The 25,139-nt window shown below is 39.5% G+C and overlaps 1 protein-coding gene across 1 annotated transcript in view; it reads right to left on the bottom strand.

Annotated features, from left to right (window-relative positions):
* Positions 1 to 23,968, bottom strand: part of RAB3C (RAB3C, member RAS oncogene family) — a 285,344-nt gene extending 261,376 nt beyond the window's left edge. The window contains exon 1 of the mRNA XM_061187818.1: positions 23,741 to 23,968. Coding sequence (XP_061043801.1) covers positions 23,741 to 23,968 — 228 coding nt within the window. The remainder of the gene's footprint in view (positions 1 to 23,740) is intronic.
* Between the last annotated feature and the right edge of the window lie 1,171 nt (positions 23,969 to 25,139).

The raw sequence follows: 25,139 nt of genomic DNA, 5'->3' as shown, positions 1-25,139 counted from the left end.
CAACCTTCTGTGCTTACTTTCACATGTGTTTTTCTCTCATATTCCGAGATCAGCCCATCTAAAGAGTCAAGAGCCTCCCAACCATAGCATTGCCTTTACATTGTTTGAGTAGGTATCATCAACAAGGCCAGGCAAAAAGGTCTCAGAAGGTCTTGATTTTCACCAGTCCCTGAGTAAAGGGCCTGTCCTTCCATCTCTGTTTTCAACCCTTGGCAGCTATGTTACTTCAAAACTTAATTTAGAATTTTACTCTCAAAACCAGACCTACAGACTTCGTTACAGCATTCGCGGAAGCATGCCATAGAGCAAAGTGGAAAAACGCTTTCAATTCTCACTCTCTTGTTTCCAATTGACTATAAATTTGTGAAGAATTAAACAGTAGAGATGAAATTTGAGCTTATCTTGACCCAGAGGTTAATTGCTTTGCAAAATTTGAAGGGGTAAAAAAAGCCACTACTGTACGTTTTCTTAAAAGAGGAGGACGGATCTACTGGCTAAGATAAAATGAAATGATTTATATCTGCACATTATTCCCCTCAATTACCATAAAGGGGCAACAATGTACCTTAAGAGTCTGGGTCAGCCTTTCACACGGGTGGTATAAGTTGAAGAGGCCAGGGAAGGTGGTCCCACTGTGACACCCACTGCTGTGAGCTCCTTCATTCCTTTGGTTAACAAGCTACTACCTTTAGTATATTTCAGATGTGAGTCTATCAGTGATGCATAATTTAGTGTAAGTTAACACTTAGCCTCTGATAAACTTTGAAAGATTAGAATTCCAGAATCCAGGAGGTTGCTTTCACCAGCAGTGCTCTCTCTGAGACTTATGCCAGGAAATCAAATGGCCTCTGTACTCAGCTGTCCAGTTTGTAAACTAAGTAGGAGTTGGGAGAGGATTTGCCACACTTGTCACCTGCCTCCCTCCCCAGAATGAGGGGAGATTCTTGCTCCAGTGAGCATGATTTGAGCAGGACCTACTTTCCAGTCTTTGGCACTTGCTATCGCCATAACAGCTTTTATTGCCATAAAAGATGTGGGTTTGTGCTTTAATTTTCTCATTCCCTCATTCAGATACTACAGAAAAACTTCCTTCTGGTTCAGCCTCTATTTACAAAGACTTGCACTCTTTGCTCTGAGCCTCAAACCTGGCTTCCAGGAAAGCCACCTACTGTCAGAAGATCTCCTTCCTTTACCTACCAGCACATGGGAGGAGAAGGCAGTACCTCTATATAAAGATGTGCCCTTTCAGATATGTGTCAACAGTGCTATAAACTTCTGCTAATATTTTTAATAATTTATTTGAGGGCTAGAGCAGCTGTACTCAAAATATGGCCTGGGGGCCCCCAAACTCTTTCAGAAAGTCTCTGAGGTAAACTTTAAAATAATGCTAAACTATTATCTATCTTTTTCATTCTCATTCTCTCACAAGTGTTCAGCGGAGGTTTCCAGAGGTTATAGGTTACATGACATGTGATATAGCAACGGATTGAATGAGGAAGCAGATATGGGAATCCAGCTGTCCTCTATGAAGTCAGACATTAAAGAGATTTGCAAAAATACAAAACAATATCACACTTCTCACTACATTTTTGTTTTTCAAGATGTAGTTCTTTTCATTAAAAGTATGTAATTTATGTTTACATGCAATGTGTTTATTATTGTTATTTTAAATAAATTAGTAAACTTTTTTCAGTTTTAATTTTTAGTACGTAAATATTAATAGATATAACCCACATATACACAAGATCTCTGGGGTCCTCAATAATTTTTAAAGGTACAAATGGGCCCAAAAAATATGAGAACACCATACAAACCATATTCCACATACTATGTTATTAAGGCAAATATTCTTATCCTTATTTTATAGAAAATGAAACTAAGACATAACAGAATTACATAATTTACCCAGAATCAAATCATCGGACACCAAAACTCATTATTTCTCCTTGTGTTATCTCTCTTGTTGCCCTCATTAAAGCTGGCCTTGTGTTTGGCTTGTTTGTGAGTCTGAATATACAAACGGACAACGGGCAGACCATATATAAAAATAAAACTTTGACCCACAACCTGTAGCAACCTGCCAGGAAACCGCCCCCCTCATCTCCAATAAACAACTCAGAATGCCAGCCTGCTGTAAGTCAGACTTGCAGGAAGCCAGATTGTTATCTCTAGTGACAATCCAGGAAGCTAAGTAATAATTTCTATAAACTATTGGCCCCAAAGGGTCAGGACTTCATTAACAACCGACAGCTTCTTTTCATTTTGTCCCCACTTCCAACTTAGGACCAATCAGAGAAAGCCAACTAATCAGACAGCCCTAACCAATCAGAAAGAAGTCCCCCCCTTCTCATGACCTCACCTACAATTTCCCCTGCCAACAGCCTCCAATCACTCAGGACATCACCTGAAGCCTTCCCTCTTCTCTCCGAGAAAGCTTTCCCCTTCCTCTTCCTGCCTTTCAGTCTCTGCCAAAATACAATGGTGGCTGACTCCCTAGCTCTATCGAGTTCAGCATAAAGAGCCTTTGCTTTTCTCATTTGGTTGTTTTTCATTTATTTCCACACTTATTTCTGTGCCATTATCCTGTAAGTCACCGAAAGACAGGAAGCTTAAAAGTCCTTCGCTCCCTCACCTCCAGAGTCTAGCACTTTATAAAGCACAGAGTGATCACTCATAAACATCTGGTCATTTAAGAAAAAGCCATCCTGGGGTCTGTTTGACTAAAACAGGGCGCCTGCTGGGCTATCCAGCTGTTCCCTCCACGCTGTCCAGCCTAGCGGGGTTATACCACACAAACCCCCAGGTCACTGATTCCCAGACATTTGGGCTTCCGAGATCTAAATGATACTAATAATTGTGAAAATTTTCAATCTAAAATGAAACTAAGGGGTATAAAATGCATGTGTCCTCAGGAAAATAAAACTTAAGGACTGAGAGACTGATTTCTGATAAATGCCTGATTCACAGAAAAATGATAATATTGGAATTTTCTTAAATGATAAAGAAGTGGTCAGGGGCTGCCTAATATCAACCCTGGGAAGTTTTGCTTATAGTTTCCAGAGGCATGAACAAGAAATGACCCAGGTAGGGTTGGTCTCAGAAAATAAACTGAATTGAGCTTTGATTGTATGACTGGACTGATTTTGACTGGTAGGGGAATTTTCAAAGCTGGTCTTCGTTTGTTTTCTATTTTAACAGACTCTAACTGAACCCTCCCCTCTTGCCCTTCCCTGCCCATAAAGAAACCCACCTCAAACCCTCAAAGGAGCCTGTCTTCCTAGAGTTTACATGTCCCAAAGTGCAATTCCTCTGCTATTCCTGAATAAACTCACCTGTTGAACAATGTTGAGTTTGCCTCAGTTTACCTCTTCATTCAGGTCAACATAATAAATAAATACAAATGGGCAACTGACAGAGAACTGCCATATTTTCCCCATATCTCTTCTGAGAGGATTAGATAAAAGACCTGGGTTCATTAGTATTTTTATTTTCTATGCAGACTTTCACCCAGATTTGAGTGAAAATTAATTTCCTTATGAAGCAGACTTTAATGGCTATATATGCGTTCAAAGTGCTAACTCATTAGCAATATCTTGAGCGTTTGATAGAATTATCCAGTGAATGCGCATTGAAAAAGTTAGGGAGGACCATGTGATCAGCCAAAATAAAACGAAAGTTGTGAAATGTACCATATTATTCAAATTATCAGGGGTATGAATATATGAAGAGCATGCCATATCATATCTATGATTCAAGTTCTCTAAAATGTGGATTTGGGCTGTCTGCCTTCTTATTTGATAACTGAAAGGTTTTATATAGAAAATGTAAAACACTACCTTCTTCATTGTGCTGGATATGTGCCTTCGCCTTTCCAGATGCCCTCTTTACCCAGTTCCATCCTGCTCTGTGCTCCAGGGAGCTAACTTCTGTGAATTGCCAAAACAGAGCTCCCTTGATGGTGGGCTCAGCCAATGAGAGGCACAAGTAAAAGGTCAGGAGTCAGGAGGAATGAAACATTGGGACATTTCTTCCCTTGGCCCCTTCCCTGCAGAGCCACTGACTGGCAGAAGCCTTGGTCTTCTGGAAGGACACAGGCCCCCTCCTACAGCTACAGCTACGGATCTCTCCTGGTCCCCATTCCCTTCAGCCCAAGGCGCGGGAATGGCTCTGAGGTCTGCACCATCCCTTCTTGCTTCCCTAAACCCTGCACATACCTTTGTAAAATCATTAAACTCTCCTAAATCACCCGGTGCATTTCTCCTCCAAACCCTGTTGATACTTTCACCCACTTCAATTCTTTTAAATTTTCTGTCTCTCTTGTACTTTTAGTTTATACTCCAGAGTCTTGCATATGATGCTTTATAGACATTCTAGGATTGATTAAGTTGTTTTCAAAGACTGTAAACTTCTTGAAGGTGGAAACCTTGCCTTTCACTTCTCTGTGTCCATCAAAGCGTTGGGTAAAGTGATTTCTGTCAACTGAAACTCACAGTTTGATCTTGCTGGTTGAGTTGTCACAGTGGCCATGCTCAGGACTAGCAAAATTAATGTTCTGAGAGCAAAAGCCGGAGGGAAAAAAATTCATAGTACTGAAAATAAGTACTATCTAGCTTGGGAAATGCTGTGCTTTTTCCTTAAATCTGACTTGAGAAACAAATATGAAGTAATTAAATGTTTCATTTGTATTCAGATTTAAGCTGTGTTTATATAACGTCAGAACTGGTCAGTTCAGTATCACTTTAAACAAATCAATAGAGAAATAATAATGAGTGACATTGACACACATACAGCCCACATCTTATATCAGAAGCTGCCGGTATCACTGGGCAATATCCTGAGGAAATTATATCCCAGTATTTTAATAACAGCTCTCCATCCATGGATCTAATGATTTATAATTGTTTTGTTACAGGGCAGAACATCAATTTTACGAGCATTTAATAAACAGGCTTATGGGTTTGCCTTTCCTGTGCAGTTGATGGCTCTATCTAAATGCACAGATGGCTCCAAAACACCAAGAAATACCTCAACAACACAGCTGACTGCACTTGGGCAGATTAACACTTACCGGTGGCTATTGAGAGGAAACCAGGGGTCCAGAAGATGTTTTATCTTATCAGTATGCCGGTATATTTCATTACCATGTCAGGACACCAAAATAAAGTTCTTCATATAAATATCTGCCTACATTAGAACTGGCAATTTATGGCCCAAAAAGTATACGTGCAGTTCCAGAAAGTATGGAGTTAGGTAGATGAGGTCAATAGTATTGGTAAAATGCAGGAGACTGAGAAAGAAAAATGACATACTATGTGTCAGGCACTATGCTAAGAACTTCATAAATATCATTTTATTTAATCTTTACAAAGAGATAATAAGCAAAGTCTTATTATTATTAGCCTCAGTTAATAGGTGGAAAAACTAAGGCACAGAGAAGTTAATTTGCCCAAGGTCACACACCCTTAAGTCTTAGAACCAAGATTTAAACTCAGACAGCCTTGCTTTGGATTCCATTTTTAAGCACAAAACCACTATATGATATTGCCATCTTAGGGGAATTTAAATCCAAGTAAGTCTAGAATAGGCCTAAGGTCAAACTAACACCAATGTGTTCAGGCAGATTAAACATTTTAGTTGATACATTTGTGAAGATAACAATACAGTAGCAAAGGGAAGCTTCTGTGAAGTCAAATTAGACTTTCCAGCAACCTTATACCAAAGCTCGTGCATATTTTTTTTTCACGATACCTTTTTTTTTTAACATCTTTATTGGAGTATAATTGCTTTACAATGGTGTGTTAGTTTCTGCTTTATAACAAAGTGAATCAGCTATACATATAGCTGATAAATATCCAGCTATATATATCCCCATATTTCCTCCCTCTTGTGTCTCCCTCCCATCCTCCCTATCCCACCCCTCTAGATGGTCACAAAGCACCGAAAGCTCATGCATATTAACACAAAGATACTCTGAGCCACTTTGCTCTCAATTCAGCTAAGGACAAAGAATTTGATATACAAAACAATACAACAAAAGTAAAAAATCAGAATGGGAGAAGAAAGCAACTAGAAACATGAAGGGGGACAGGGTGATATTAAAAATAGAAATATATAAGTAGATCTAAGACTACAGAAGATATCATCTGGTGACTGTTGAGTAGAGTGGTTATCCCCAAGGGACTCATACTGATAATCCTGAGAGTCAAGTCCAAGACAAGTTCACTTATCTTTCATGTTCTTAGTTTTGTGTAAGTAAATGCACAACACAGATTAGAAAGATTTTCATTAAAATATGTAATTTGTTTAAGATTTTGGCAATTTAAACATTCAATTATCTGGAACCTCACATATGAAGAACTCCCATTATCTGCTACCAAAGGTGGCATTCCCATTTTTAGAAGGTTTGAGAGCAGCAGTCTTGAGCCAGAAGTCCCTGTAGGAAGTAGGATGACAGGAGAATCATGAAAGACACCAATCTGGATAGAATATATTGTCATGATATATTTTTGGAAAAAATTTACTCCGTTGATTTTTGCCTACTTGCTGATTTATTTATTTTTTAATCAGAGAGTTATAAAGTTCAAAGTTACTCTAAAAGAAGTAGAAAGATCTCTGTGACTAGGAGGAAATTACTTAACCTCTCTGAGTCTTAGTTTTCTCATATCTTTAAAAGAGCTATATTAATACCAACATTTCAAGGTTGTAGTATTAAACATAAAATGTGCAAAGTGGATGGTCCAGCAATTATTCAAAAGTGGCACTTCTAGAAAAAGGATGTTAAGAGAAAAGGCTCCAAGGCTAGGTGGCCCATACTCAGCTCTGCTAACTACTTGTTAGCTATGTGACCTTGGGCAAGTTATCTGCACTCTCTGTGCCTCAGTTTCCCCATCTGTGAACTGTAGATAAGAACAGCATCTATCTCATAGGTTTTTTATGAGGATTAGATGACTTAATACCTATAAACACATACAACAGTATCTGGAACATTAGCAATCATTGAACGTCAATTTTGGTTTTGTTTTAGTTGAGTCCATCCCCTTCCTTTTCAAGATGAGATAACTGATACCTAGAGGAATGAAGACATTTGCCCCAGGAATCCAATCTGTTACCCCCAATACTCCCTCTTCTCCATCCCACTGTCTCATCACACCTTTGCCTGCACGCTCCCAGTGGACATTCCTCTTTTGCACTAGTTGTAACTGCTTCTCATCAGCCACACGTCCTTCATTCTCTACAGACACGCAGGTAAAATTTCCACAAATGCAGACATGAATTGCTATGATGCTGATTGAAGATTAAACTTTAGGCTCTTTCCAAGGGGGTCCAGAAATGTGTTCATCTGCTTTATGCTACTTTTGCAAAAGTAAGGTATTTTTGTATCTTGTTCCTTAAAGACGATTGCCAAACTGTAAAAGCTTCAGGCCCTAATAATCTAAATCCACACTTGCTCAAATGGAAGGCAAAACAAGATGAAAGTCAGGATTTGAAAAACAAACAGTAGGTAATAAATGCTCTATATAAAGCTATGGTGGAAAAAAATCAGAAAACAAAGACTCACTTTTGAAAAACTTTCACTTTTTGAGAGACAGAGACAGAGAGAGAAAGCTCCCTGTTTTTCAAATAGCTGGCTCCTTATCCTCTGTGTCTCAGCTCAGTTATCTCATACAAACCCACCTTGATCATCTAACAAAAATATTCTTTCCCTCTTCTGATACTGTTTTGCATTTCTCAGATTTTTCTGATTATTTCTCCATAGCACTATCACAATCTATATTTTTGGTGTTATTTACGTTCAACCTCAAATTCCTTCACTGTGTCTGGCACACAGGAAAAACTCAATAAATGTTGGTCAAGTGAATGAATGAATGAATAATTCCTTTTCACTCATCAGTTCTTGGGTCAGATATAGATGCTCTCAGGAAGCCTTACTAGAGTCCGCAAGACCGAGTTAGGCATCTTTTCTGTGTGTTCTGTGCCCCCTACCTCCTGGGAATTTATTATAGAAGATGAATTCTCTCTTCTCTCATCTACTGTCCCATCAGATCGTTGGCTCCTAATGGCCAACCCTGTGTATCCTTCACTATTGCATCCCAGCACCTAGCACAGTGCCTGGTACATAGTAGGAACCCAACAAATATTTGGTTTGATTAAATTACTTGATTGGGTACAAAAGTCTGAAGGTTGGTACACTGTTTACAAAAGAAGAAAGCTAACATTTATTGTTAGTTTTGCACCTAGTATTGAACTAGGTATAAGTATTTATTATAGCAAATACTTAGCAGCTAAGGGGTAGGTGTTATCTTCTCTTGTTTCACAAATAAGTAAATGGAGACGTAGGGAAGTTTGGGCTTGAGGTCACATAGCTAGTGAGATCAGGGTCAGTATTTGAGCCGCGGAGTCCCCGCCTGTGCCACTGAGCCACTCTGCCCCTTGGTGGCAAAACACTTACTGATCCGTGGGGTGATCTTTTCTTCCATGTTTGTTTTCATGTCTTCCTACATGGCTGGTAAGCTCTATTAGGCCAGGAACAAGATCTATACCATCCTTTGTATTTTGTCAATGCTCAGAAGAGTGGTTTAAACACAGCAGGATGCAGGAGTCACCGCTTCCAGCTGTCTGACTAAGTGAATGTTTTCATGCATCTTGACATTTTGCACACAGTATCAACTTCTTCCCAGGAGTGAAACTAAATCTTGCCTTTCTCAATATCCCAGGAAAAGCAGATGCTAAGTTAGAAGAAATGTGATGGGAGGAAAAGAGCATATAAATGACAGCACCAGGAATGGTCTTAGCACCTGTCACTGGCTTCTGTGGGTCTCTTAAGGATTCTCCTGGGCAGAAAATTTTGGTTCCTTATCCACAGACTAGAGGGTTGAACACCATCCTGAAATCAATGGGCAGAGTGACTAGGTTAAGTGAGCACCAAGTGCAAAGATTATAGTCAGAACTATTTTCCTGCAGGTATTCATTCCATTTACTCAGATGCTTCTTTCCAAATACTCTTCTTTCTATGCGCACTCCCCAGCGGTGGAAACAGGCATTCCAGAAATGTGCAAGAAGTGAGTGGAATATGTTCCAGTCCCTCCTATTGTGCAGATCTATGTGTTTTAAACACAAAACAGATAATGCACAACTTGTTCATGCTGGCAGATAGTAAATTTCAAGCAAAATAACTGATTCCTTTCTGTACCTATAAATAATTGCTTGGAACAAATAAAAAGGGAATATAGAAAGTTGTCGAGCAATTACTTAGTGTGGAAATGGTACTTGCTGGGATTAAGATATGTAGGATTACAGGGAGTTGGAGACAAGATGGAGAAGTAGAAGGACTTGAGCTCACTTCCTCTCACGAAAACACCAAAATCACAACTAACAGCTGAACAGCCATTGACAAAAAAGACTTGAACTTAACAAAAGCAATATTCTCCATCAAAAGGCAAAGAAGAAGCCACAACAAGATGGAAGAAGGGATGCATTCACAATAAAATCAAATCCCATACCCTCCAGGTGGGCAACCCACAAACTGGAAAATAATTATATTGCAGAAGTTCTCCCATGGGACTGAGAGTTCTGAGCCCCAGATGTGGCTCTTCAGCCTGGAGGTGTGGCATCAGGAGGAGAAGTCCCCAGAGAATTTGGCTTTGAAGGCCAGTGGGGTTTGATTGCAGGAACCCCACAGGACTGGGGGAAACAGAAACTTCACACAAGGTATCGTGCACACCAGGACCCAGAAAAAGAGCAGTGACTTCATAGGACCCTGGGCCAGACCAACCTGCAGGTCTTGGAGGGTCTGCTGGGGAGGTAGGGGGCAGCTGTGGCTCACTATGGGGACAAGGACACTGGTGACAGAGGTACTAGGGAGTACTCTTTGGCATACTTGAGGCTGCCATTTTGACACAAAGACCTGGCACCACGCAACAGTCTGTAAGCTCCAGTGCTGGGATGCCTCAGGCCAACCAACCAACAGGGCAGGAACAAAGCCCCACCCATAAGCAGACAGGCTGCCTAAAATCTTCCTGAGCCCCCAGCCACCTCTAAACACACCTCGTGACACGGCCTTGCCCACCAGTGGGACAAGACCCAGCTCCACCCACCAGTGGGCAGGCACCAGTCCCTCCCACAAGGAAGCCTGTACAAACCTCTTAGACCAGTCTCACCCACCAGGGGCCACACAACAGAAGCAAGAGGAACTACAACCCTGTAGCCTGCGAAACAGAAACTGCAATCACAGAAAGTTAGACAAAATGTGATGGCAGAGGAATATGTTCCAGACAAAGGAACAAGATAAAACCCCAGAAGAACAACTAAGTGAAGTGGAGACAGGCAATCTACCTGAAAAAGAATTCAGAGTAATGATAGTTAAGTTGATCCAAGATCTAGGAAAAAGAATGGAGGCACAGACCAAGAAGATACAGGAAATGTTTAACAAAGAGCTAGATGATATAAAATACAAACAAACAGAGATGAACAATACAATAACTGAAATGAAAAGTACACTAGAAGGAATCAATAGCAGAATAAATGAGGCAAAAGAAGGAATAAGTGAGCTGGAAGACAGAATGGTAGAAATCAATGCCACAGAAGAGAATAAAGAAAAAAGAATGCAAAGAAATAAGGACGGTTTAAGAAACCTCTGGAACATTAAAATGTGAACATTCACATTATAGGGGTCACAGAAGGAGAAAAGAGAGAGAAAAGGCCTGAGAAAATATTTGAAGAGATAATAGTGCAAAGCTTCCGTAACATGAGAAAGGAAACACTCACTCAAGTCCAGGAAGAGCAGAGTCACATACAGAATAAACCCAAGGAGGAACACACTGAGACACATATTAATCAAATTGACAAAAATTAAAGACAAAGAGAAAATATCAAAAGCAACAAGGGAAAAGCAACAAACAACATAGAAGGGAATCCCCAGAAGGTTATCAGTTAATTTTTCAGCAGAAACTCTGCAGGCCAGAAGGGAGTAGCATGATATATTTAAAGTGATGAAAGGGAAAAACCTAGAACCAAGAATACTCTACCCCGCAAGGCTCTCATTCAGATTCAATGGAGAAATCAAAAGCTTTACAGATAAACAAAAGATAAGAGATTTCAGCACCACCAAACCACCTTTACAACAAATGCTAAAGGAACTTCTCTAGGCAGAAAAGAAAAAGACACAACAAGAAACAAGAAAATTACAAATGGGAAGGCTGACCAGTAAAAGCAAACATACAGTAAAGGTAGGAAATCATCCACACAGAAATATGATATCAAAATCAGCAATCATGAGGAGAGTACAAATGCAGGATATTGGAAATGTATTTGAAATTAAAAGACCAGCAACTTAAAACAGTCTTGTATATATATAGTCTGCTATATCAAATCCTCATGGCTACAACAAAGTGAAAATCTACAATAGATACACACAGCCAAAGAAAAAGGAATCCAAACACAACACTAAAGTTAGTCATCTAATCACAAGAGAAGAGAACAAAAGGGGAAGGGAAGAAGAAATGACCTACAAAAACAAATCCAAAACAATTAACAAAATGGCAATAAGAACAAACATATCATTAATTACCTTAAGTGTAACCAGATTAAATGCTCCAATCAAAAGACATAGACTGGCTAAATGGATACAAAAACATGACCTGTATATATGTTGTCTACAAGAGACCCACTTCAGATCTAGGGACACATACAAATAGAAATCAAAAGAAAGCTGGAGTAGTGATACTCATATCAGACAAAATAGACTTGAAAATAAAGGCTGTTACAAGAGACAAAGAAGGACACTACATAATGATCAATGGATCAAAGAAGATACAACAATTGTAAATATATATGCACCCAGGGGGTGGTGGTGTGATGAATTTGGAGTTTGGGATTGACATATATACACTAATATGTATAAAATGGATAACTAATAAGAACCTGCTGTATAAAAAATTTAAAAAATAAAATTCAAAAATTCAAAAAAAAATATATATATGCACCCAACATAAAAGCAACTCAATATATAAGGCAAATGCTAAGAGCCATAAAAGGAGAAATCAACAGTAACAGAATAGTGGGGGATTTTAACACTCCACTTATATCAATGAACAGACCATCAAGACAGAAAATCAATAAGGAAACATGACACATTGGATCAGGTGGCCTTAATTGATATTTATAGAGTATTCCACCCAAAAGCAGCAGAATACACGTTCTTCTCAAATGCACATAGAACATTCTCCAGGATAGATCACATCTTGGGCCACAAAGCAAGGCTCAGCAAATTTAAGAAACCTGAAATCATACCAAGCATCTTTTCCAACCACAATGCTATGAGATTAGAAATCAAATGTAAGAACAAAAATTGTAAAAAAACACAAACATGTGGAGGATAAACAATAGGCTACTAAACAGTCAATGGATCACTGAAGAATTCAAAAAGGAAAGTCAAAAAAAAAATACCTAGACAAAAATGAAAATGAAAACATGATGATTCAAAACCTATCAGATGCAGCAAAAGCAGTTCTAAGAGGGAAGTTTTTAGCAGTACAATCATACCTCAGGAAACAAGAAAAATCTCAAATAAACAACCTAACGCTATACCTAAAGCAACTAAAGAGAGAAGAGCAAATAAAACCCAAAGTTAGTAGAAGGAAAGAAATCATAAAGATCAGGGCAGAAATAAATGAAAGAGAGATGAAGAAAACAATAGAAAAGATCAATGAAACTAAAAGCTGGTCCTTTGAAAAGATAAACAAAATTGATAAATCTCTAGCCAGACTCATCAAGAAAAAAAAAGAGAGGACTCAAATCAACAAAATTAGAAATGACAAAGGAGAAGTTACAATGGACACCATAGAAATACAAAGGATCATAAGAGACTACTACAAGCAATTATATGCCAATAAAATGTACAACCTAGAAGAAATGGACAAGTTCTTAGAAAGGTACAATCTCCCAAGACTGAACCAGCAAGAAATAGAAAATATGAACAGACCAATCACAAGTACTGAAATTGAAACTGTGATTAAAAAACTCCCAACAAACAAAAGTCCAGGATGAGATGGCTGCACAGGCGAATTCTATCAAACATTTAGAGAAGAGTGAACAACTATCCTTCTGAAACTCTTCCAAAAAATTGCAGAGGAAGGAACACTCCCACACTCATTCTATGAGGCCAGCATCACCCTGATACCAAAACCAGACAAAGATACCACAAAAAAAGAAAATTACAAACCAATAACATTGATGAACATAGATGCCAAAATCCTCAACAAAATACTAGCAAACTGCATCCAACAATATAGTAAAAGGATCATATACCATGATCAAGTGGGATTCACCCCAGGGATGCAAGGATTCTTCAATATCCGCACATCAGTCAGTGTGATACACTGCATCAACAAATTGAAGAGTAAAAACCATATGATCATCTCAGTAGATGCAGAAAAAGCTTTTGACAAAATTCAACACCGATTTATGATAAAAACTCTCCAGAAGGTGGGCACAGAGGGAACCTACTTCAACATGATAAAGGCCATATATGACAAACCTACAGCAAACATCATTCTCAACGGCGAAAAACTGAAAGCATTTCCACTAAGATCAGGAACAAGACAAGGATGTCCACTCTCGCCATTTTTATTCAACATAGTTTTGGAAGTCCTAGCCACGGCTATCAGAGAATAAAAAGAAATAAAAGGAATCCAAACTGGAAAAGAGAAGTAAAATTGTCACTGTTTGCAGATGACATGACACTATACGTAAAAAATCCTAAAGATGTTACCAGAAAACTACTAGAGTTCAACAATGAATTTGGTAAAGTTGCAGGATACAAAAGTAATACACACAAATCTGTTGCATTTTTATACACGAACAATGAAAGATCAGAAAGAGAAATGAAGGGAACGATCCCAGTTACCATCACATCAAAAACAATAAAATACCTAGGAATAAACCTGCCTAAGGAGGCAAAAGACCTACACTCCAAAAACTGTAAGACGCTAATGAAAGGAATCAAAAATGACACAAACAGATGGAAAGATATACCATGCTCTTGGATTGGAAGAATCATTATTGTCAAAATGACTATGCCATCCAAGGCAACCTACAGATTCAATGCAATCCCAAATTACCAATGGCATTTTTTACAGAACTAGATCAAAAATCTTAAAATGTGTATGGAGACACAAAAGGCCCTAAATAACCAAAGCAATCTTCAGAAAGAAAAACAGAGCTGGAAGAATCAGGCTCCCTGCCTTCAGACTATCCTATAAAGCTACAGTAATCAAAACAGTGTAACACTGGCACAAAAACAGAAATAGAGATCAATAGAACAGGATAGAAAGCCCAGAAATAAACCCACACACCTATGGTTAATTGATCTACAACAAAGGAGGCAAGACTATACAATGGACAAAAGACAGTCTCTTCAATAAATGGTGCTGGGAAAACTGGACAGCTACATGTAAAAAAAATGAAATTAGAACATTCTTTAACGCCATACACAAAAATAAACTCAAAATGGATTAAAGACCTAAATGTAAAACCGGATACTATAAAACTCTTAGAGGAAAACATAGGAAGAACACTCTTTGACATAAATCAAATCAAAATCTTTTAAAATTTGTCTCCTAAGTAATGGAAATAAAAACAAAAATAAACAAATCTGACCTAATTAAACTCAAAAGCTTTTACGCAGCAAAGGAAACCATAAACAAAACAAAAAGAGAAGCCACAGAATGGGAGAAAATATTTGCAAATGAAGTGAATAACAAGGAATTAATCTCCAAAATTTACAAACAGCTCATGTGGCTCAATATCAAAAAAACAAACAACCCAATCAAAAAATGGGCAGAAATTCTAAATAGACATTCTCCAAAGAAGACATACAGTTGGCCAAGAGGCACATGAAAAGATGCTCAATATCGCTAAGTATTAGAAAAATGAAAATCAACACTACAATGAGGTATCATCTCACACCAGTCAGAATGGCCATCATCAAAAAGTCTACAAGCAACAAATGCTGGAGAGGGTGTGGAGAAAAGGGAACCCTCCTGCACCGCTGGTGGGAATGTAAACTGATACAGCCACTATGGAAAACAGTATGGAGGTTCCTTAAAAAATTAAAAATAGAGCTACCATATGACCCAGCAATCCCACTCCTCAGAATATATCCGAAGAAAACCATAATTTAAAAAGATACATGCATCCCAATGTTCATTGCAGCACTAATTACCATAGCCAAGGCATGGAATCAACCTAAATGTCCATCGATGGATGAATGGATAAAGAAGATGTGGTACATATATACAATGGAATATTACTCAGCCATTAAAAGGAATGAAATAATGCCATTTGCAGCAACATGGATGGACCTGGAGCTTATCATACTAAGTGAAGAATGTCAGACAGAGAAAGACCAATATCCTATGATATCACTTATATGCGGAATCTAAAAAAAAAATGATACAAATGAACTTATTTACAAAACAGAAACAGACTCACAGACTTAGAAAACAAACTTAAGGTTACCTAAGGGGTAAGGTGTGGGGAAGGGGAGGAATAAATTAGGAGTTTTGGATTAACGTACACACACTACTATATATAAAATAATCAACAAGGACCTAAACGTGTCAGGATGGCCGAGTGGTCTAAGGCGCCAGACTCAAGCTTCTGCTTCTCAACAAGGACCTATTGTAGAGCACAAGGAACTCTACTCAATACTCTGTAATAATCTAAATGGGAAAAGAATCTAAAAAAGAATAGATATATGTATATGTCTAACTGAACCACTTTGCTGTACACCTGAAGCTAACACAACATTGTAAATCAACTATACTCCAATATAAAATAAAAATTATTAATAAAAAAGATATGTAGGTTTACAGATTGGATCCCCTGAAGATCTCCGACAGATCACCTGGCCTCCTTGTATCTCATTTATAAGTGTGGTTAAGTACATGGGCTTTGATTTCAATCCCCTGGTTCGAATCCTGCTTCTGACATATCCTAGCTAGGACCTTGGGCAAATCCCTTTATCTTTCTGATTCTCTGTTTCCTCATCTATAAAATGGGGCTAATAATACCACCTTCCTTCATGGGGTTTGGCAAAAAATAAATTCTAAAAATGCATATAAACATAAAATGCTTATTTTATGGGTCAACACTGGGTTCATTAAGTGATGCTATTATCAGTTGTATCATCAAATGAGGGCTTGGGCTAGAAAATCTGAAAGATCTTTTCCTGACCCCAATGTTTGAGGTCGCTAAATACTGAGAACCAGAAATTCACTGAGTCTGTGGTGAGAATGGTTGAAATCATAAGCATTTGTCAGAGTGGAATCAATGACAGAAGCCACCCCTGGGACTCCAAGAACCTGCCTTTTGTATTAAGCACGTCTTTTACTTTCTGTATTCAGATGCTCTGACAGCTGGGGCCTTATGGATCCTGGAGGGACTGCCCTATCCAGAGTTAGTCAATTCTTAAAGACACTAAACAACTCACTGAAGCTCACTTGTCAAGTGCAAACCACCAATACAGAGCTCATAGGGCTTGCTCCATCTTGGGCTCTCACACGATGAGCCACTATCCACCTGCCCTAATCACCCCAGGCACCTGACAACTTAGGGAAGTCTCTACGCCCCAGGGCCTGCTGCAGGTATTCAAACTAGCCAGTCCTAAGCCTGCTTACCCTGCCTGGCACATGCCTTATACAGAAACCACAATAGAGGCTCTTGTCACATTCCTCCCACCCCTCCTTCTGCCTCCTGACCCACCCAGGGGATTCCCCTCACTCCAAGTGCCGCCCCCACCTCCCCGAGCCCATGTGTCCTTCTCTTAAAATCTGTGAGCATAACGAACTACTATTTCAATGGCAGTGGTCTCCTGACCTGTGGGCCTCGCCACACCTAAATAACAATAAAACCTATATTTTAAAATACCGTCTTCCTCCAGGACTGGGCTGGGGAAGCAGGGCTTGTATTCTCTCAGTTTACTCATCCATCTCCTGCATAAGATTGTGATATAGCTACTCCCTATGTATATGGTTGCTGTATGGGAATCAGAATTCCCTTTGGTTGCGTGTGGACCAGAAGCACATGCTTGACAGCAGATGACACCTTTGTGAAAAAGAAAAGGCACCCCTTCCTGGAACTGAGCACAGCTTAGCATGTGGCGCTCTGGCTGGAGAACAGCCCCACTTGACCCCTGGTTGGTGTCTTTGTCCAGTGCACAACATGTGCATCTGTATGCGGCAGCCCTGACCTCTGAACACACTGAGGACGTTTCTTATTAACTCAGGCTGGCCAGGGCTCAGAAATGAAGGTGGGAAGGAGAGGGGGAAAGGGGAAGGAGGGAGAGAAAAGACAAGGAGTGGTGAAGGGTGAGGGTGGGAAAAAGAGAATGCAAAAATGATAAAATGCTAGTTCTAATTCTTAAGGAAACAGTGATCTCCTCTGCCTACCTGCCCTCTGCTCACTTTAAACCTATATCTTCTAATTAAGCTACGAAGTTTTCAAGCTAAGTCTTTCATTAGTTATAGTCAACCTTGATTTTTGGACTTGAACAATGCAGATCCAACTGAAAAAGGAGACTCATGTGCTTTCTTTCTTTCTTTCTTTCTTTTTAACATCTTTATTGGAGTATAATTGCTTTACAATGGTGTGTTAGTTTCTGCTTTATAACACAGTGAATCAGCTATACATATACATATGTCCCCATATCTCTTCCCTCTTGCGTCTCCCTCCCTCCCACCCCCCCTTCTCACCCCTCTAGGTGGACACAAAGCACCGAGCTGATCTCCCTGTGCTATGTGGCTGCTTCCCACTAGCTATCTATTTTACATTTGGTAGTGTATATATGTCCATGCCACTCTCTCACTTTGTCCCAGCTTACCCTTCCCCCTCCCCATGTCCTCAAGTCCATTCTCTAGTAGGTCTGCGTCTTTATTCCCGTCCTGCCCCTAGGTTCTTCATGACCATTTTTTTTTTTTTTTAGATTCCATATATATGTGTTAGCATACGGTATTTGTTTTTCTCTTTCTGACTTACTTCACTCTGTCCATGTGCTTTCTTTACACAAAGGAAGTTGTCTTTTATTCAGGGGAACCACACTGTCAAACCTGGCTCTCTACACAGTCTAGTTTCAAGAATTACCGGCACTCTTTACTTTACAGATTGCTATAGGCCTCATAGTTCATATAGTAGTAATCTAGACACTGAAAATAAATACAGTACTAAGATATTCTTAGTAATGGGTGCTATATTATTTTTCAATCTTCTTATTGGGAGGAAATCTACTCTACATAGCCTTTCCCAAAGCTAAACTACTTTTAAGTTAGAAGCAAAATATTATAGACTCCAGCTGTGAAATATTTTTCTCTAAGTAAAGTGAAAAACCCATGCTAGATTTTTCTCCAATATATTCTTAACAGCATTAGACACAGAAAATGAAGGAACCACCTCTAATACTTGAAACCTCAAAATTTTTGAAAATTTTTGACTTGAGAATCATAAAAATGATGATAAAATAAAAGTGCAATAAGAAATGTCAATGTAGTGAAGGACAGAGGGATTCATAAACATACTAAAGGAAAATAAGGTTTGTAACTAAGTACAAATGGACGATGTTATTTCTCTAGACAAGTTTATTCCAAGGCAGTAGTGAACTTCCACAGAGAGGAGGCGTAACACGGCCAGAAAGAAATGTCAATGTTTGTAGTAGCCATTAAAAGCTTTCTTTAAATGTGGACTGTGGGCTTCCCTGGTGGCGCAGTGGTTGAGAGTCTGCCTGCCAATGCAGGGGACATGGGTTCGAGCCCTGGTCGGGGAAGATACCACATGCCGCGGAGCAGCTGGGCCCGTGAGCCACAATTACTGAGCCTGCGCGTCTGGAGCCTGTGCTCCGCAACAAGAGAGGCCGCGACAGTGAGAGGCCCACGCACCGCGATGAAGAGTGGCCCCTGCTTGCCACAACTAGAGCAAGCCCTCTCACAGAAACGAAGACCCAACACAGCCATAAATAAATAAATAAACAAATACTTTAAAAAAAAAAAAAATGTGGACTGTTAAAAATCCGGTAATCCAGTTTGTGGTCTCAGAAACTTCCCCCACAGCACATGCAAAAACCAACCCATCAAGTAGAAAAACTGTGCAGTCTTCCCACCCAGGTTCTTTCTTCCTGACATTTTAGAAATACTACTTGAAATCTGGCTTCAAGTTTGATGTTCCTATGCCTGATGGCAACACTGGCCACCAAGTATGAGATTTATCCCAATTGTCATAACACAGCACTTACCTTGAGAGTGAACTTGGTGTAGTAGCAACTGGACTGGCTTAGCTAGCAGGAAACCTGGATTTTAGACTCTGCTCTGGCACTAACTGTAAGGTGAGGTCAGATCACTTAGCCCACTATATATCTTCATTTCTTAACCTGGAAACAGTTCTATTTACGGGCAGTTTAAAATAGAGTCATCAGAGTCATGTTTATATCTGTAGCCTGTCTTGGTAAAGGTAAAAATGCATTGGACTAATCCATGATAGTTTTCATTACTATGAAACAATTTTGCTTCTCTTCCTTTGAAATATATAATAGTGTGATAGACCAAGGAATACATATTTGGTCTTCCTCCTGGTTCCTGACAAAGAGCTTCTACAACCCTTGGAATCTCCTAAGAGACGGGGGAAAAAGGATCATCTTTTGTTATTCATCATAAGCCCCTTTCAGCCATACCAGAGTTCATGCTAATGAGGTGACTCTTGGTTAGCCCCTAGATAGCTTCAAAATGGGGGCTGATTACAACATCGTAAATCAACTATACTCCAATATAAAATAAAATTTAAAAAAAAAGAATAGGGGCTGATTGTTAGAAGAACAAACCATGTGATCAAAAGGTTGGAACTTTCAGCCCCACCCCCGACCTCTGGGAGGGGAGAGGGGCTGAAGACTGAGTTAATCACCAATGGCGGAGGATTTCATCAATCATGCCTATGTAACGGGAGCTCCATAAACGTCCGAAAGCATGAGGTTTGGAGAGCTTTGGGGTTGGTGAATATATCACGGTGCTGGGAGGGTGACACCGCAGAGACTGCAGGGAAGCTGCTCCCACCCATCCCCACAAAAATTTGCCCTACGCTTCCCTTCTCTCTGGTTGTTCCTGAGTTGTATCCCTTATAATAAACTGGTAATAGTAAGTAAACTCTTCCTGAATTCTGTGAGCTCTTCTAGCAACTTATCAGCCCTGAGGGGTGGGACTGTGGGACCTGCGAGTTTATAGCCTGTAGGTCAAAAGCACAGGGCACCCAGATTTGTGACTGGTATCTGAAGCGGGGTGGGGAGGGGAGGGATAGGCTTATGGAACTGAGCCCTTTACCTGTGGGATCTGTGCTAACTCTGGGTAGTTAGTGTCAACATTGTATTAAATTACAGGACACCCAGTTGGTGTCTGCATAGCAATGAAGAATTGCTTGGTCTGGAAAACCCTGGCATTTGGTGTCAGAAGTGTTGCAAGTAGAAACAGATCATAGTATAGGCTAAGATAGCTGTGGATACCTTAATGAATTCGTTACACATTAATATAAGTGCATAAAGATACTATAAGCTGGAAAAAACAGTTCACGTTCGGTTATTTAAATACGAGATGGCAAACCATCAGTGCCAGATACAGTCCCAAATAAATAATTTGTTCAAGTCATAAACAATAAAAGCTGTACACAACTAAATATTTTCTAGTATACTTACATTATGGCATAAAGCAAGAACCCCTAGAATTATTGTAGGAATGTCTAGACTTAGGCAAACCACCCTGTTGCTCCTTATCCTGTCTCCCCCTGCATGACTCAATTCATCGGGACGGTCAGACTCTTTTAAAAACATCTTCTTCAGCATCCCAGGATACATTGCCTAAGATCACCATCCTCACAAAAGCACCACCACGTTCAAGAAGACTTCTTAATTAGGGCAGCATGGTGAAGGGGAACAAGCCAAAGCCTTAGAATCTGATAGACCTAGCCTGGAACCAGCCTCTTGTCACATATGACCCTGGATGAGCTATTTAATTTGTCCGACTTTCAGGTTTCTCGGATAAAATAGGAATAATAATAAACACAAAGCTGGGTTGTTGTGGAAATTAGAAATAAGGTATCGATGATGCTTGGCATAGTTCTATGTTCAATAAATGCTAGCTACATATAATATTTACACAATTTGATATTTGCTTATAGACATACATATATAGTTACTCCGTGAGTATTCATTTCTTTCTCCAACTATACTACAAGTTCAATGAGCACAAAATCTTTGCAGAGTACTGCTTTTGAATGGTTCACAATCTAGTAGACCAGCTGGTATATGGTAGTGTAAAATCCATTTTCATACCCCTAGAATCACAGGTACATTAAGAGCTCCCAATATCCCTAAGAGGAAGAAATAAGATTGTTTTGATTGCCAAGAAAACAGTGGCCGTCAGACTACCGTTGTGACTGAGGAGGGGCTGGGTGAAGGGTTCCTGAGTGGCTGACCCCTGAAGGGAGTGTGGGTATCCACAGAATGGGAGAATGAAAACCCTGGAAGGAGGTCCCAGGCTGGATGGAGCTGTGAAGAGAGTTGGAGGTTTGGGGAAAATGGTGGATTATGGACGATTAGAGACAGATTTATATGTCACAGGCTTTTGAGTGAAGTTATGGAAACTGAGAAACATGAGGAGGTATTAGAGGAGAAGCAGCCCAGAGATCTGAGTTGGGATTTGCTTGGCTCAGAGAAGAGCAACTTTCACGGAGAAGTAAGACCTGGACAGAAGTAACTGAACTTCAGTGTCCAAGAAAGGTACAGGAATGAGCTGTGGCCTGGTACTAGCACTGAGGGTTTTGAAAAAAATATTTTTGTAAGTATGACACTATAATTCTCAAAAAAAGTATATTATTTGAAGTTTATCTGTTTTACATTAAGGACAGATGATTTTATACCTCTACAAAGCATTTCTGTCAAAAACCTAAATTGAGAAATTGCTAGAGATTATAGGATTGAATTTATACACCATGTTGATGTTCTACTTAAACAATCACAACAACCACCTTTAAACATCCCTAAGATATATGGCAGGAGCTGTCAGCCAGAGGAATGACACTTCTTTGTTATTAGCAGAAAGAACATGGTCGCAGAGGTAAGAGATGTGTAGTTACCAAATTAATTTAATTTTCATTTCAACAAAGCCCCTGAGAGTTAAGGGACCTTTCTTAATCCTGGATATGAAAGCTATCTTCACATGACAATTGGTTGCTTAAAGCTCAAAAGGAAGAGAATGTGAAGCAATAAACACAGCTCTTTCTGTCTCTATAAACAGGGCTGCGTGTTTCTAAAGTATCTAAAGAGGGGCCCCCTTCCCAACAAAAATGTCTTTGGGGACCAGTAGAGCAGCGATGGGGACTGGGCCTATTTTTCCAAGTTCTTTTCTGAGTTCTAATTAGACTTGGAAGACTCCAGAATTAGAATAAGTAAAATAGTAACAATCTCTTTTAAGCTGCCTAAGAGGATACCTACCTGTGTATATACCTGCATCTTTAAATTTTACTCCTAAGAGCTTTAAGATATGAAAGGACATCTGGAATATTTATAATGATATCTTAAGGGCTCTTTTATTTTTAAAAAAAAGTTTAAATGCTTTACTCTGAGATTTGTCTTTCAGCTTTCCATATTTGAGGAGGCAGGCTTATCGTCAGTCCTACAGATCAACCGTGGCACCAGCACCAAATGGTAGCAGACATCAGAATTGTCTCAGAAGAAGGCAGAAACCTCATCTCTTGGGAAATGCCTTTTTAAAGCTCAAATCAATTTGAGTGGCAGAGGTATAAATGAACAGGGAAAGGGGACCAAAACTAACTGTAAAAACATCCTACCATTGTACCCATACATTACACAATGTACATAAAATGCTTACTACATAACTCTCTCTTGGTATAACCAATTTTTTTGGTTACTTCAGCTCTTATGTTACCTTGAACGTGTACCCACACACACTTTTTCTTATGTTTCTCTCTTGCTATTCTCCTAAATTTATCCCAACCATTTAGTTAAGGAATCTCTGATCTTCTGCAGCAGGTGAGGAGAGGCACAAAGCTAGCCACACAGTCTCCAAACTTATTGGAGAACCTTCTGCTTAGGGAAAAACCCTATTTAAAATAAATATCCTATTTGTTTTGTTTTGTCTGGGTAGGTAAACATAACTCTTAGGGCTGAAAACACAAGGTCTGTGGAGATTAAATAGACCCTTTTCAAATTTTAGCTGGGGCTTTATGAAGGGACTAAACCTAAGCTTTCTCTATATTTGGTTGTTTACCTTCTTTAAAACGACCAGGGCAGGCTGCTTCCTGCAACCTAAAAAGGCTAAATTTACTTTGCCTATTTTGTGTATTAGAAAAGTGGCAGAGAAGGATTCAGAGACTTGCTCCGGGTCACACAGACCATAAAAGACAGAGCCAGACTTTCTGTTGAGTGTTCTTTACCACAACAAACAGACATTTGGATTTTCTTTCTTCTGAAGACTCTTAAGAAGCATCCATGACAATAAGGCCTAATTCAGTCTCCCTACCTTAAAGAGGCAACACTCTGTTGCCTTTGAAACAGAATGTTCTGTGGCAAAGAACCTGGAAATGGAGGCTTACAGACCCCGTGGGGACAGAACAAGGCAGAAGGTGTTTCCCTCACACACTAATATGTTCAATGCCCTAGACTGAAGGATGCCATCAGTTCAAAGTCACTTACCCAAATCTGAAGCTTGATTCTCTTTTCATTTTTGAATACAGTTTTGACTTTGAAATCAATCCCAACTGTGCTGACGAATGCAGATGTAAAGGAGTCATCCGCGTAACGGAACAGAAAAGATGTTTTCCCCACACTGCTATTGCCAATGATGAGCAATTTGAACATGTAGTCAAAGTTCTGATCAGAGGAGTCTTTCTGGCTGTACCTGGCATCTTGGGCAGAGGCCATCTGTGGTAAAACAAAACAAAAGAGGTGTGGATCAGTCTCCCATTTGCTATGAAGCTAGCAGCACACTCATTATTGGTCTTGCCAGAAACAGATGTCAGACCACTCAGGAGACAAGTTGAGAGAGTTCCCCAGCCTTCCTCTGATGCTGGTATCCATGGCAATAATTCCCTGCTGCAAGACAGAAAAGCAAATCTTATGGCTCTTTCCAGCTGTGTTGGTGTGTGTCACTGCTCAGCATTCAGAACGAATCAAAGACACAAAAGGAGATGTAACATGAAAAGCAAAGATAGGAGGAGCTGGCCAGGGCATGTGGACTCTGAAAGTTTGTAATTCCAGTGATGGCGACACCAAGGTGGCTGAACAGCAGGGTGTTTCTTCCTGAGTCATCTAAATTATTAGAGTCTCTCTTATTTTCTAGGGAAGCACTCCCAAAGCCTATCTCTATTTCATCTATTTATATCATTTTAAATCAACATCCTAACATATATGACCAATCTCTTTCAAATAAAAAATAATGATAATGACAAATACATACGGCTCGAACAACGTGCCAGGAACTGTTAACTTACTTAACCCTCACCACACCCTATAGGTGGGTACCTTTATTATCTACATATTAAAAGGAGACAACTGAGGCTCAGAGATACTAAGTAATTTGCTCAATTTCACATCCTTTGTAAGTAGTAGAGGCGGGTTTCAAATCAGGCAGTGTGGTGCGAGGGCTCATGTTCTTGATGCCTCCTACTCCCCGCCCCCCAGCCCCGGCTCCCAGTGAGAACTAGGGAAATATGTACACGTGCTCTAAAGTTGAAGTGGGAAATATTCATTGTTAGATTCGTTAATGAAGGTCCCTACCTGGGTTCAAACCTCGGCTCCACCACCTACTGGTTGTGGAACTTTTGCTTTTTTATTTTAAATCGGTGTAGCTCAGTTTCCTCCCTTCCGTGAAATGGAAAAAATTATTATCCAACTTGAAACACTTGTGAAAATAATAGATGATATATCTGTACAGCAGATATATAAAGCGCCTAGCAAAGAATAGAGAATAATCTCTATTATTAATTATAAATCCTCTAGATGGATTTTTCCTCATCTTTTTTGATGATCATTGTCACATCTATCAAAAATGCTGCAGCATTACTCTAAGTACCATTTGGCTCCATATAGAACA

The sequence above is a fragment of the Eubalaena glacialis genome, chromosome 4 (genome assembly GCF_028564815.1).
Source record: "Eubalaena glacialis isolate mEubGla1 chromosome 4, mEubGla1.1.hap2.+ XY, whole genome shotgun sequence".
NCBI lineage: Eukaryota > Metazoa > Chordata > Mammalia > Artiodactyla > Balaenidae > Eubalaena > Eubalaena glacialis.
The sequence above is the reverse complement of the archived record's forward strand: the minus strand, read 5'-3'. Positions and strand labels throughout refer to the sequence as shown.